The 13387-nt window shown below is 42.5% G+C and overlaps 1 protein-coding gene across 3 annotated transcripts; it reads left to right on the top strand.

The window, feature by feature from the left end:
- Positions 1 to 996: 996 nt before the first annotated feature.
- Positions 997 to 12172, top strand: kiaa1191 (KIAA1191 ortholog). Of its 3 annotated transcripts, none has more exons than XM_061834618.1 (8): positions 997 to 1241; positions 2647 to 2761; positions 3288 to 3475; positions 5227 to 5335; positions 6599 to 6726; positions 9643 to 9803; positions 9942 to 10114; positions 11278 to 12172. In XM_061834618.1, exons 2-8 carry the CDS (start codon positions 2734 to 2736, stop codon positions 11481 to 11483), a joined length of 993 nt encoding a protein of 330 aa, XP_061690602.1. In that variant the 5' UTR covers positions 997 to 1241; positions 2647 to 2733; the 3' UTR covers positions 11484 to 12172. The 3 variants fall into 3 exon arrangements, with proteins under 3 accessions (XP_061690602.1, XP_061690600.1, XP_061690601.1); XM_061834616.1 differs by having other exon boundaries at positions 998 to 1241; positions 9640 to 9803; XM_061834617.1 differs by lacking the exon at positions 997 to 1241 and adding an exon at positions 1286 to 1300 and having other exon boundaries at positions 9640 to 9803.
- Positions 12173 to 13387: the final 1215 nt, after the last annotated feature.

Here is a 13387-nt window from a genome sequence, read left to right as displayed (position 1 = left end):
CAGTAATATTGGAGCAGGGCGTGTCCTGGCCTGGAAATGCCGTGGGAATCAGAACGCGGGAGCCCCCGTACCGTATGCGAGTTTTCTTTTCCTAAGATGATCAGGGGAAAACCGCGCCCCCAAGCCATTTGATTGGTCCATGCAAAGTCACTCGCTTTTACCTCGAGTGCGCCTACTTCGGTGGCTGAAAGAAAATCATATTGATTATCCGCGCTGTTCCAAAACAATGGATAATATGGTTATCGCAGCCCTAAACGCATTAATGCTGGTGCACTTTGAGTTGTGTTTGCTGTCATGCAAGGTGGTCTACTACCACTGCTGCTACTATACGAAGGGTATACGAATACTTATACCAATAATAAAATTCGCCAGAAAAAAAAATCTATATATATGGCTTATTTTATGGTAATAGTAGCTAGAGTAACAGTAGAGAAAACATATATATATATATATATATATATTCTGGCAAATTTTATTGTGATTATTATTCGTAGTAATAGTAGCAGCAGCAGTAGAATAGCACCTTTCATGACATCATTGCGTTTAGAATGATTATAATCAGTGAAAACCCCAAAATGCACTTTGATGTGTTTCTGTCATGAAAGGTACACTGCTGCTACTGCAATTACTTAAAGAACAAAAATTGCTGGATAATGGGCTAGAATCACTAACTCAGCCCAAAACCTTATAATGCACTCTTTGTTGTCTTTCATATCGTGAATGTTTCAGCCCATTGGTGTTCCCACTTTCTGGCTGCTTGCGGTGTATGTTGCTGTGAATAATGACTGTGTGCCCTAATGGCGCGATCACCACCTACAACTTGTCCCCATTCCCCTTGTTTCACAGTGTCGGCAGGTGTTGAGCATCCGTCGGGGATGCATTTCCCTCGGTGACCGATTGTGTCGCGTGTAGTGCACTCGGCGCCAAATGGGCAGAAGCAGCCAAAGAGAAGAAGAGTGCGTTACAGGGACCAATCAAATGCCTTGGGGGCGCGGTTTCCCCCTTGATCATCTCGGCAAAAGAAAACTCGCGTACTCTATCATAGTTTGTCATTGACCTTTTCACTGTTGCATTCAGTGACCCTGCGTCAAGGTGAACTCTGTACCCTCGTTTCCTTTGGCCCATGGTCGAAAGTCATGGACGAACAAATATACTGTACTGTTTGTTCTCTGGCTCGGTCTAAAGTGACATGAAGGAGTGAGATTATATTGCAAGAGGTTGGCCATTACTGGCAGTTTGGGGTGAGTGGATGCATTATATTGAACACGGCGCTTTGTTGAATGGAAATTACAAGACGAAGGTGAGCGGTCCAAACTGCGACAAGTGTCACACAAACTATTCTCATTGAATGTTTGTGTTAATTATAGCGCTTGGGATATCGCATTCATATTACGTTCAGCCTTGACCTCTCTTTTCTTCCACTCACTTTGTCAGTTGACATGTCACATGTCTGTTTTGAAATCCAGACAATCTTAAATGGACATATTGTCCAATATATATTGGATGAAATATCTCATTTATGACTAGCACCTCACCTAATGGGTTACAAAATACTGTGTATCCTGGAAAAAAATTACATCATCACATACAGTATTTTATACAGATTATTATTATTATTATATGTATATTTTTTTAATTTAAATTCTTATTACTTTCTTTCTACTTGTTCTCTACTTGTTTTCTGGCAAAAAAAAATATTGTGTATTGATTTAACATTTTGGGGCAGAAAATCTTTAATTGACATCTACAATAAATAATTATTGACATAATTTACACATACATATATAGCAATTTAGAAGATGTAGTGGATTTACAAGAGATTTGCTGAAATTACATTTGTAAACAAACAAGAAATAATCTTTAAAAATATATACTACTTCTACTTCTTATAATAATAATAATAATAATAATAATAATAATGGCACGGTGATGCGGCTGTAGAGCATTAGCCTCACAGTTCTGAGGACCGGGGTTCAATTCCAGGCCCCACCTCAGTGGAATTTGGATGTTGTCCCCGTGCCTATGTGCGATTTCTCCGCTCACTTCAGATTCCTCCTACATCCCAAAAGCATGCATTCATTGGAGACTCTAAATTGCCCTGAGGTGTGATTATGAGTGCGATTGTTGTGAGTCTCCATGTGCCCTGTGATTGGCTGGCTCCTCCCCAATGACAGCTGGGATTGGCTCCAGCACTCCCGCGACCCTCGTGAGGATAAGCGGCTAAGGAAATGGATGAATAAATAATAACAGAATTCCCTGTGAGTCAGCTTTTAGTTTGTGTTTTTTCCTTCTGTGCCATGTGCCATCTGGTGGATCATGCGGTGCACTCTAGAATTTCATTTAGATGTGGAATTGTGAATGACGTCAACTATCACCAGACTCTCCCTCTCTCTCCCTATGTATATACAGGTATATGTATCTCTCTCTCTCTCTTTCTCTCTCTCAACCCCCCCCCCCCACCCCACCCCTCTTTCTCTCTGTCTCTCTCGCTCTGGCTCTATTTGTGGCTGGTCAGAAACCGGACACCATACAGTCTGGAGTAAAGACAAGCGTGTGTTTGGAGTGTTTCTTCAACGACCTGTTCTTTAAAGTCATTGAAAAGTGTTGTAGTATTCATCCCAACTGTGTCTGTGTGACCGTGGGCAGATCATTGAAGTGGACACAAATTTGGACTGAAAGAAAAGTGGACTTAGAAGAGAGAGCGGTAGTGAACTCCACTGACCCGGTGTCAGAATGGCCTCAAGACAGGGAGACGTGCCAGGTAATTTATTTATTAATTTGGGATTTACTGTGCACAACTGCAAGAATGAATTATTAGACAACATGTGAGACAATATGTACTGTATTTACTGATGTGAGCAGAGGACGCACGTTCGACTAGTTATGAGCATATGTCACGCTCCCACGGCCCTTGTTAAGGATAAGGGGGTCAGAAAATGGATATATGGATGAATATGTAGTATGCCGGATCTCATTTTCTTGGCCCCTGATATTCACAGGGTATATATTTTAATATACAGTATATATTATATGGATGAATGGATATATGTATCTATATGTACGTTTTTCTTACTCCAATATTAGTTATATTGGGGTCCAGTGGCTGGCGACCTGTCCACAGTGTACACGGTCTCTAACCCATGGACAGATTTTGAACTTGACAAACAAATGCTTATCTATTAGTTCTCCATGATGTGCCTTATGAAATGTTGGAACCGTGTCCAGAGATATTATCCAATGCAAACTCATGTGTGTCGCACTGTTTTATTCAACTGTGTATACATCAGCTCTCGAGTCTGGACCGTCGTCCATACTCTTTGGTGCGCTGTCATCTCCCATTGGACTCACCCGGCACAATATGAGCTACGACGAGCAAATGGATGTCCCAATGCATTCCCCACCTGCGGACTTTGCAGTAAACAGCTTATGGACAGACCCCGTCCTCCCAAAGCACAGATTTAGGAAGACTGCAGAGGTGCTCGACAGTTGTGTCTGTACTTTCCAGGATAAGAGATGTTTGCTGTGGATGTATTAGTGGTGCCTTGATATAGACGTTGGCCATTTTTTACGAGATTTTCAAGACACAAGCTGTAGTTCAGAGGCTTTTTTTACTTTGCCTTGCAATCAAAAATTTTACATATGAGCGCTGGGTGCTGGCAAAGAACACGACAAGCAGTAATTAGGCAGATCATGACCAATTCTTTAAAAGTTGCTTCAAGATTCTTGACATACAACAAAATTCATGGGCACTCAAGAGCTTCACTTAAATCAAATCAGTATGAAAAATTAAGACGCTAACAAGCACTTGCAGTAATTCACTTCCAACTCACACTCCACCCACATTTTTGCTCACCATATTTATTCACTTCACTCAGTACCAAAATATGCATTTAGAGCCGGGGCTTCAAATGAATTTTTGTCACAGTTCACGTTGTAGTTACAAATTCCCACTGAGAGCTGTTATGATTCTGAAACCATGTAAAATTATCATCACCTTCTCATCTTATTGAATACAGTACACACACAAAATTGATGTTAAACTAGTTTTGAACTCAGATGTCAAGGATAATAGTTTGTTCAACAATTGTTGACGTTACTATAAGAGGATTTTTTTCACCAAAAAAATGCAGAAAATATTTCAACATAATCATCTAGTACATACTGTATAACAGTTTGAAAGTTTGGTACAGATACCAACTAGCTTGAACCGTGGAAGTTAATGCACATAACGTAATCCCGGCCTACAGAGCGCACCTGGTTATAAGCCTCACCCAGTACATTTGTAAAAGAAATACCATTTGGTACATACATACACTGCATGTCCCCACATAGAAACACAAGATATTTACAAAGAATGACGGTACACAAAGAGTTTAACACTAGCACCGCCGCGCAAACACTAGCAGGGCCGGACTGGCAAAAGTCACTTCCTCGGCACATGTATTCCACCGGTCTCACGCTCACCTTTTCCACTCGAGTGCCCCCTTGCAACCGTTAGAAAAAATGCACAAATTAGCCGCATAAACCGCAGGGTTCAAAGCGTGTGAAAAAAGTCGCGTCTTATAGGCCGGAAATGACGGTAATTTGCTGTCTCCTGGGCCACACATAAATAAGGATAAGTTCTCCATACTGAACTTATTAATCAATCTTTCACACAGTGGGGATAAAGTGCTTACAACATAGATAAAATTTTTACACATACATGCTGTTTCAGGGCGGCACGGTGGAACAGGTGGGAAAGCGTTGGCCTCACAGTTCTGAGATCCTGGGTTCATTCCTGTGTGGAGTTTGCATGTTCTCCGGGCACACTGGTCTCCTCCCACATCCCAAAAACATGCAACATTAATTGGCCACTTTAAATTGCCTCTAGGTGTGATTGTGTGTGCGGCTGTTTGTCTCCATGTGCCCTGTGATTGGCTGGCAACCTGTTCAGGGTGTACCCTGCTTCCTGCCCGTTGACAGCTAGGCTGGCTCCAGCACACCCGTGATCCTTGTGAGAATAAGCGGCTAAGGAAATGGATGGATGGGATTTTGAGGGAGGATGAATGGCATTTGCATGCATTACTATGGAAAAAAATTATTATAGATATGAGTGGTCTGAGTTCCAAGCACGGTCATGGGCGTCGTATCTCAAGGCACCACATTACTTTGAAACTACTGCTAACTCATCTCAAAGGTTTTGTGTGTGCTGGTGCACATTTGATTCGCTTATGTAACTGCAACTAGGAAAGTGAGAAGAGTGGCATGATGATGACTGCAGAGAGATTGGAGCCAGCCAATTCCCCGGTCCACGTGAAAGCCAAAGTCAGCTCTTTCATGAGCTCTCTCACTATTAGTAAGTGATGTTTTTTTTTTTTTCTTGGACTCACTGTTTAACCTCCATTGTACATATTTAATTGTTATGGTTACATACATTAAAGGGAACCCTGATTGTAATGACAAATACCTCAGAAAATACAACCACTGAGCTTAGGCTGCACAACTAATCGAATTTGTAGTTGTGATCGCGATTTTGGATCTGGCAACTAAATGAGCCTGATGATCTGCTATTTTGTACATTTTGTACATGGGATTTGCAGCATATGAAAAGTGCTTCATTTGTAGTGGTGCCCTCCATGTAATCAACCAGGGGGCAAAGGTATGGCTTCATTCAGGGCCGCCAAAAATAAAAGCCTGATATGGCATTTATGTCCAATGTTGTAACATAGGTTAATTGAAGACTCTAAATGGCCCATAGGTAGTATGAATTTGAGTATGAATGGTTGAATGATTGTTTCTATGTGCCCTGCGATTGGCTGGCAACCAGTTCAGGGTGTACCCTGCCTTTCGCCCGAAGATAGGTATGATAGGCTCCAGCATGCTCCCGACCCTAGTGAGGATAAGCAGTGTAGAAAATGAATGGATGAATAACATAACTTACTGAGCAATTGCAACTCATACAGTTGGTAAGATACCAAGTTCCTTAGTGATCCATTGAGTGAACATAACTGAGATGCCACACAAACCACAGTGACAATTTGAGATACAGTGCAGTTAATAAAAAAAAACCCCACTCATAATAAAACAGAACAATATGGAACTGGTTGAGAAAATATGGTAAAAATGTAAGTAAAGAGCAAAGTTTCGCTTGATTTTCTGTGGTTAAAAAGAGCTCTGCAACGACTTCTGGGATGTAGCAGCAAACACCATGAGTGCTTTGTGCTACCTCTAATACCAAGAGGCACAATGCCTCATGGTGTTGCTTGCTAATTACCGATTCACCTAGAATATATAAACTAAATAATTAGTCACTGTGTCGCAGGAGCCATCAATTGCATGGGTTTTCTGGAACGTAACCCCCATGATAACAAGGGATTAATTTTCTCATTTTTGGTGGCTCTGTGCTGACATCTTGTGTTAAAATGTCGTGCCTTGGGCTGTTTTGCCAAAGTAGACTGCACATCTACCAGATTGCCCAGCTCGTACAGTATAGTACCCGTAGAGGACATTACATTGTATAAGTGTTCACAATGTTGTGGTAGTTCAGTGCATGTGTCAAAGTTTATGAATGTGCACCTACAGGCAATTAAGATGTCATCCCCCATCCCCCTTCTCACAGAGCAGACCCAAGAGAACCTCCAAAGTTTTGAGCACCAGGCAGGGCTGACTGACACTGGCTACACCCCCCACAGGGGCCTTTCTGCTGAGGAGACACGCTTCCGCCGTCTGCCCGATGGCACACAACCTGTGAGTTTTAGAACGAAATACTGAAAGGAGCTAATGTCCATCAATGGTAATATGATCACAGTGGTCCTCCAACGCATAGTACAGTTTACGCTGTCTAGTAAGTGTTCTGGACAAACCCCACAGCAGAAGGCCTGTTACTACCACAACTGATTAAAACACTCAACTCCTTGAGCAAGCGTTCTCGCAAAGACAGGGAAAGTTTATCGAGAGGGTTGGAATTGGACTCGCCAGCTACAAGTTCTCAAATCAATGTGTGCTTTGAAGAGCGATAAAGCTTTATCTGTTGTTGAGCAACGAATCGTTTGAACAACCTAAAGTCAGCATTGGTTGACACGTATGCCTTCGCTTGGAAGTGGTCCCTGCTGGTAGGAGCAGCTCTTCCGCTGTGTGATTTGTTGAGAACAGATCCTTTGAGACAGTTGCCATGGATAGCGTAACTTGTACTTGTATATGTTGAAGTCGTGTGAATGCCATGAAAACTTCAAACTCTGGCATTGAACTACAACAACTAGAGAGTTCATGTGCACCATGATGCCTAATGGACACACCATCACTTAAATTATCATTCATTGAAATGAAATGATCATTCATTAATATGTATGTACAACGAGCCTATTAAAAAAAATCACTGGAAATGAAAGCGACAAAAGGACAAAAAAAAAAAGAAAAAAGAAAAATAAACAGTTGCGTTTTTGGTAAACACGTTACGTAACTCTTGTCCCAGGCAAGTTGCTATGCGACCGTCGATATGAGTGGCACAATCCCTTTAAGACCTCACATCGCGACACCAGCTGTCAGAGGCCCGTTGCATTTGTGTCGTTGCGCTTTTTAACTATGGAAAAAATAAAGAACGCCAACGTCAGGGAGCGTCAAAGGGACATAATAATAAAAAGGTAGATGCAAACCACATTTTGAAATGCTACAATTTGTTGTCTCGGGCGTCGGGAGCAGGCCGGACAGTCGGCTCCGGTGCTAACTAACCGACGTTAGCATGGCGGCTACACAGGGTCTTAACCACATATTTGTCCCGATATGGCAATTTTTGGATCATTCAGCAGTTAGCCTCAGAGATGCTGATGTGATGTTAGTCAGGCAGTTTGGAAAATATTGGCAAGTACATCTACAGGGATCACAATTAGTTTGCTTTGTACCTATTAGCTCGCTGCTTGCGCCCGCTACGGCTAGCATGAATACCGTTGTCTTTTATGTTGTAACTGTCAAAATGACAACGCTGAGACCACTCCATCTTTTTATGTGATTATGCTACTTTTGTCGTGCCGTAATGAAATGACGTTTTTTTTTTTTTTGGTTTTGATTGTGGTGCCAACCACTTACTACAATATAGAAATGTATTTAAAATAATTCCCTTGCCATTCCTTTATCACTGAAATATTCAGAATGTGAAATTATTTAAAATGAGTAGCATTTGATTTACATCAATGTACACGAGTGAAGCAAGAACCTGAATTTAATGGTGTAATGGTGTTATGGATTGAAAGTCATCTTAATTTGGCAGTTGTTTAAACACACGAGGAATTTGTCTCAGGTTGTGACCCGCTCTATCAACAATATAGAAAATGTGCTATTAAAAGCTATCAGTAATGTGGTAATTGCTGATCCTTTTTAGGGGGCGCGGGGGTGGAGGACAATTTTGCACACAATGAGATTCCGGTATAGTGCCCATTGTGCAAAAGGCTCAGAGACTTTAATAATTTAGTTTAAAGTGACTAGAAGTGTAATAATCTGGGACAGAGGGGAGAACGAGGACACATCCTTGGGGCTCTCCCATTTCTGGTAGTGTGTGTAGATGAGGTGGTGTCCTCCTGCCTCACATTCCTGTGAGGAAGCTGCAAATCCATTGGCGTATGGCAGACGAGATGCTGAGTTGGAGAACCTTGCAGGAGAACAATTCAGGGAGGATGCTGTTGAAAGCTGAGCTGAAGTCCCCAAACAGGATCCTCTCGTAGATCCCTCACCGTCGAGGTGTTCTAGGATGAATGGCAGTCCCATGTTGACTGTGTCATGGGTAAACTGCAGTGGTCCAGCGGCAGACATGTGACATTTTTTAACTGGTCCATCTTGAAGGGTTCAAAGGAATTTGTGACACAGATGTCAGGGCAGCAGCCCTCAGACCCGAGATTGCAGATTTATTGGGGACTGGGATGGTATTTCACAGTGTTTGAGTGACCTGTGTGTGTGTGTGTGTGAGTTTGAGGCAGGATGTGGTCACAAGATCTGAGCCCTTTGATGATCTTTTGTTGTATGAAGATACGTCTTGTGTACGGTTTGTAGATGGTCAATGCAGGAGGGGCAGTCAGATGTGATGGTTGGTGTGGAGTGTGAAAGTGAACTTTTCAAATCTGCGGTAAGTCTTCAAGGCGTTAGCTCGTCCTTTTATTGTTCTCTTGGGATGTTTTTAGTTGGTTAGTGAGTGTAATTCCTGCCAGACAGACATTGATTCATTAGGGGTAAACTTTTTTTCGGTGTTTTTTTTCTGGATAATTTCTTTGCGAGGTTTTTTTTTTTTTTTTTTTCTAATTTTGTCTGCTGGTTTCTAACGTAATTTTGCAGGGTTCTATCCCCACTATGATAGGCAACGTCTGTAGGCTGCCAAAGTTGCTACTTGTTTTGATTTTCAAAGGCACCATAGTTGTCAATGTTTCCGACTTCAAAGAACAGAGGATTGGACCCACCTGAAGAGTTTTGAATCCTTTTGGTCATTATCAGCTTGGTCTACATGTTCTGGGAAATTTAATGACCTTTTTCCATTGCTTGTCCTTGAGGATTTTTCAGTTGTTGGTCCATGATTTAAAAAAAAAAAAAAAAAAGAAAATTCTACTTGATAATTTAAGTAATTTTCTGATTCTCATGGGGATTTGTTTCCTTTTTTTTTAATGGCGTTTTGTCTTTCAGAAGCTGAGAATGTCAATCGGGGACTTCAAGGACGACAGGCTTACAACATCAGCACAATCCACCCCAAGTGGCACCCCCTGTGTCACTCCCTCAGTCACCCCCTCCGTCACACCATCTGTCACCCCCTGCGTCAGTCCCCTCGCCTCACCTGCTGTCAGTCGCAGGTAGGCGGCACATGTTGTTGGCATTGCATACAGTGATGGCCCACATGCTTTGTGTCTAAAACGTGTGCTCTGCGTCAATGATTAGTCACCTGACATCTAGCATGTTCACAACTTGCGCTCCCTTTGGTGGGATTCCAGGAGCTGGTTCCAGCGGAATCCTGTGCCCTTTCTCAAACAGATAGAGTCCAGTAGTCCTAACCACACAGAAGAGATGGGAGGAAACCAGGGAGGAGAGGACCGGTGGAGCTTCTTTGGAACTCGTTCTGTGGTCCAGAAGTCCCCCACTCACCCCGGCTCTGAACCCAACACAGGTGAGGGACTCTTGTGGATGCAAATACTTAAATCAATACTTGAAATAGTTTAAATTGTGGGCCTCACTTTATCATCATATGTTTGTTTTTCAATGGATATGTGAAAATGATTAGTTTCCCTTGATATTCTGATTATTTTGAAAGTGTATAGTTCGTGAAGGAGGCCCCGTAGCTCAGTGGTTAGAGCACTGGTTTGGTAAACCAGGGGTTGTGGGTTCGTATCCCACTCGGGCCTCCACTCCCTGAGAAGGGTTGCGTCAGGAAGGGCATCCGGCGTAAAAATTGTGCCAAAACATATGTGCGTTCATCTGAGATGAAACACTGTGGCGACCCCGAAAGGGACAAGCCGAAAGTAACCTCCTCCTCCATAGTTCGTGAAGACATGAAAGAAATGCAAATATTAACCCAGTCGGGTTCTGAGATCTACAGACTCGGGTGAAATAGTGGTGTACAGAGACCAAACCAAACATGGTGAAGCAGGATTTTTGTCATCCCCAAGTCTGAATGCTTTAAAAACTTTTTTAAAAATGTTTTAAAGGGTTAAAATTTCTTATTTTTCCCCCATCATGCTTTTATTTTTTTTTCCACTTTTGTGACGTAGGTGACGATCTTAAATCATGATGTTTCAGTATTTTTGGCCAAAACTCCTTGTGTGTGGGGAACAGCGACTTTTCTCCAGTCATGACTCCGAGAATGTTGAAGCAAGTCATTTTTATTTTCAACATTACCATTTTACAAGGCCCACAAGCCCGGTAACCTTTGGCAGAACTCGGGAAAAATCAGCGTGTAGCTGGAACTGTGTCGTCTTGTTTGGTTTTGTGATCACTGAGAGTTGAAGATTGGCAGTGCAGTAGAATCTTTGTGTGTGATCACGAGTGTTGAGATTCTCGAAGCACAGCATGCAACGACGGCCAAAATTGTTCAACGCCTGATTTTATTTATTTATTTAAGCTTGGTTTAGGGTCTATATCAAATGTTTCAAAAGTGCAAAAATCTTTTTCGAGTGATGCCCAAGATGTGCCTAAAATGAGACTCAACTCATTCTAGTTTCAGTGTTTTTCTCATGAATGTCATCTATTTTTTTCCCCGCTTTAGCCAGGTTGTTGTTCTGATCATTAAGAATTTTCAGAATCAGAACCCTGTTTTACCTTTGTGCCTTTCAGGCTTTTCACTTCAGTCCTACTTTGGCCTACAGAAGTCCTCCACCATTGCGGGCACTGGTGGCCAAGACAGCCTCACAGTGGGGGACGCTGCCACATTCATGCCCCCCAAGATTGAAATTTCAGGCATGGACCCCAAGCAGGTGCCCCCACGGCCACACAAACTCAAACCCCGGGACATGAATGTCTTAACACCTTCAAGCTTCTGACCAGACACATAGTGATGATATCTCTGTCCCACACAGTCATGTGCTTCCCTGCCTTCCTTCGTCCCCATGACAGACCACCCACCCCTGTGTACTATCAATCCCTTCCCCCTCCCAATAATATTAAACGACTGTACTGTTACTACTTCAGTGGACTGCAATCTTGTAATCCACTACATTTCTTCCAAGTAATAGGTCCACAAATGTTGGGAATAAAATGTTCAATATCCGTTAAGAGCTAATTGCCATATTTGTCATGTACTTTACCTTCTGTACAATGACATTATTTTAGTAAGTGATGCAGTGTTTGCATCATTCCATGAGGTTGAAGTTGTCAAGCACGGCCTCACATTTAAAGTTCTGTTTTGATTTGTGGTCGAGCTCAGAGCCTAAGACTGCAGCAGTGTTTTTCTTTTCTAATTATTTGGCTTTGTTTACTGCTTACCCAAACAAAGATCACAAGGTACATTAATTCTCTCACGATTTCATAGTTCAATTGTGTGGATTTTTTTTCTGTAGACTCACAAAATAATTGTTAAGCTACAAAGCATTTCAGTGCTTTTTTTTTTTTTAATTGTCTAAACCATCTGGTCCGTGACGTATCTGAAAATGTTGACCAGTTACTTCATGTAATTGCACAAGGGAGATTGTAACTCCCACTTGCACGTGTAAATAAAACAACATACATTTCATGTCATGAAGCACTTGGCATTCTTTTCAAGTAACATTGTAGAACAAATTTTATGCAAGAGACGTGTTCCCATCCATTGTTTGGCTTTTTTATTATTTTAAATGTGTGGTTACAGTCAACCTCTGAACCTATAAACACAGGTTATAGTGGATAAAATGAGAATATTATAGAGATGTGAAATGATGTATTGGGAGGGACTGAGTCCATGCAGAGGGAATGGATTACATAATTACCGCCTGTGACCAGAAGATAGCACCATGCGCTCACTTAATCACTATTTGAGATGCATTGCTGTCTCTTTAACTCAACATTCATTCTCCTCACAGAACAAATACAATGTGTAATTATTTATTTTAATAACCATATTCTGGCAGCAGGAATGGTTAGCGCCGCTGCCTCAAAGTTCTGAGGGCCCGGGTTCAAATCTGGTCTCAGTTGTATGGAGTGTGCGAGGTCTACCTGTGCCTGCATGAGTTTTGAGTGAGCAGGTACTCTTGGTTTCCTCCCACATCCCTAAAACATGAAAGGTAGGTTAATCTAAATTTTTAAATTGCCCCTAGGCTTTAGTGCTTGTTTAATTTGTTAATGCTTGTTTGTTTATGTGTACCATGCGATTTTACCGGCGACCAGTTCAGGGTGTACCCGCCTCTCGCCAGATAAAGCTGGCAACCAGGTTCAGGGTGTACCCCGCCTCCTGCCCGTTGACAGCTGGGATAGGCTCCAGCACGCCCCGTGACCCTCGTGAGCATAAGCGGGGGAAGGGAATAAATGAATAAGCAAATTTAAACAATGTATTGTCCATCCAGCCATCCATTTTCTTCACCGCTTATCCTCACAAGGGTCACGGGGCGTGCTGGAGCCTATCCCAGCTGTCAACGGGCAGGAGGCGGGGTACACCCTGAACTGGTTGCCAGCCAGTCACAGCAGTGTATTGTCATTGTGATTGCCACAGCTCAGGTTTGCTGCCTGAACAATGGAAACGCGGAATGCAGTCCACTTGGATAATGTTCCCCGCGTCCCCTGGGATATGGTAGAAATTACATTTTCTGTAATAGGACCCTGACAGAAGTTGGCAGCAGACCCTTACAGAATGCCAAGTCAGACCGGTGTCTTGCGCCACTATCAGTGCCAACACACCACTAGGTGGTGATCAGTTTGCAGCTCGACCCCTCTCTTCACCTGAGGGTCCAAGACATGGAACAACAAGTCTGATGAT

Source organism: Syngnathoides biaculeatus, chromosome 11 (genome assembly GCF_019802595.1).
Source record: "Syngnathoides biaculeatus isolate LvHL_M chromosome 11, ASM1980259v1, whole genome shotgun sequence".
NCBI classification, from domain to species: Eukaryota; Metazoa; Chordata; class Actinopteri; order Syngnathiformes; family Syngnathidae; genus Syngnathoides; species Syngnathoides biaculeatus.
Note: the sequence above shows the minus strand (reverse complement) of the source record. Positions and strands in the feature narration are given on the sequence as shown.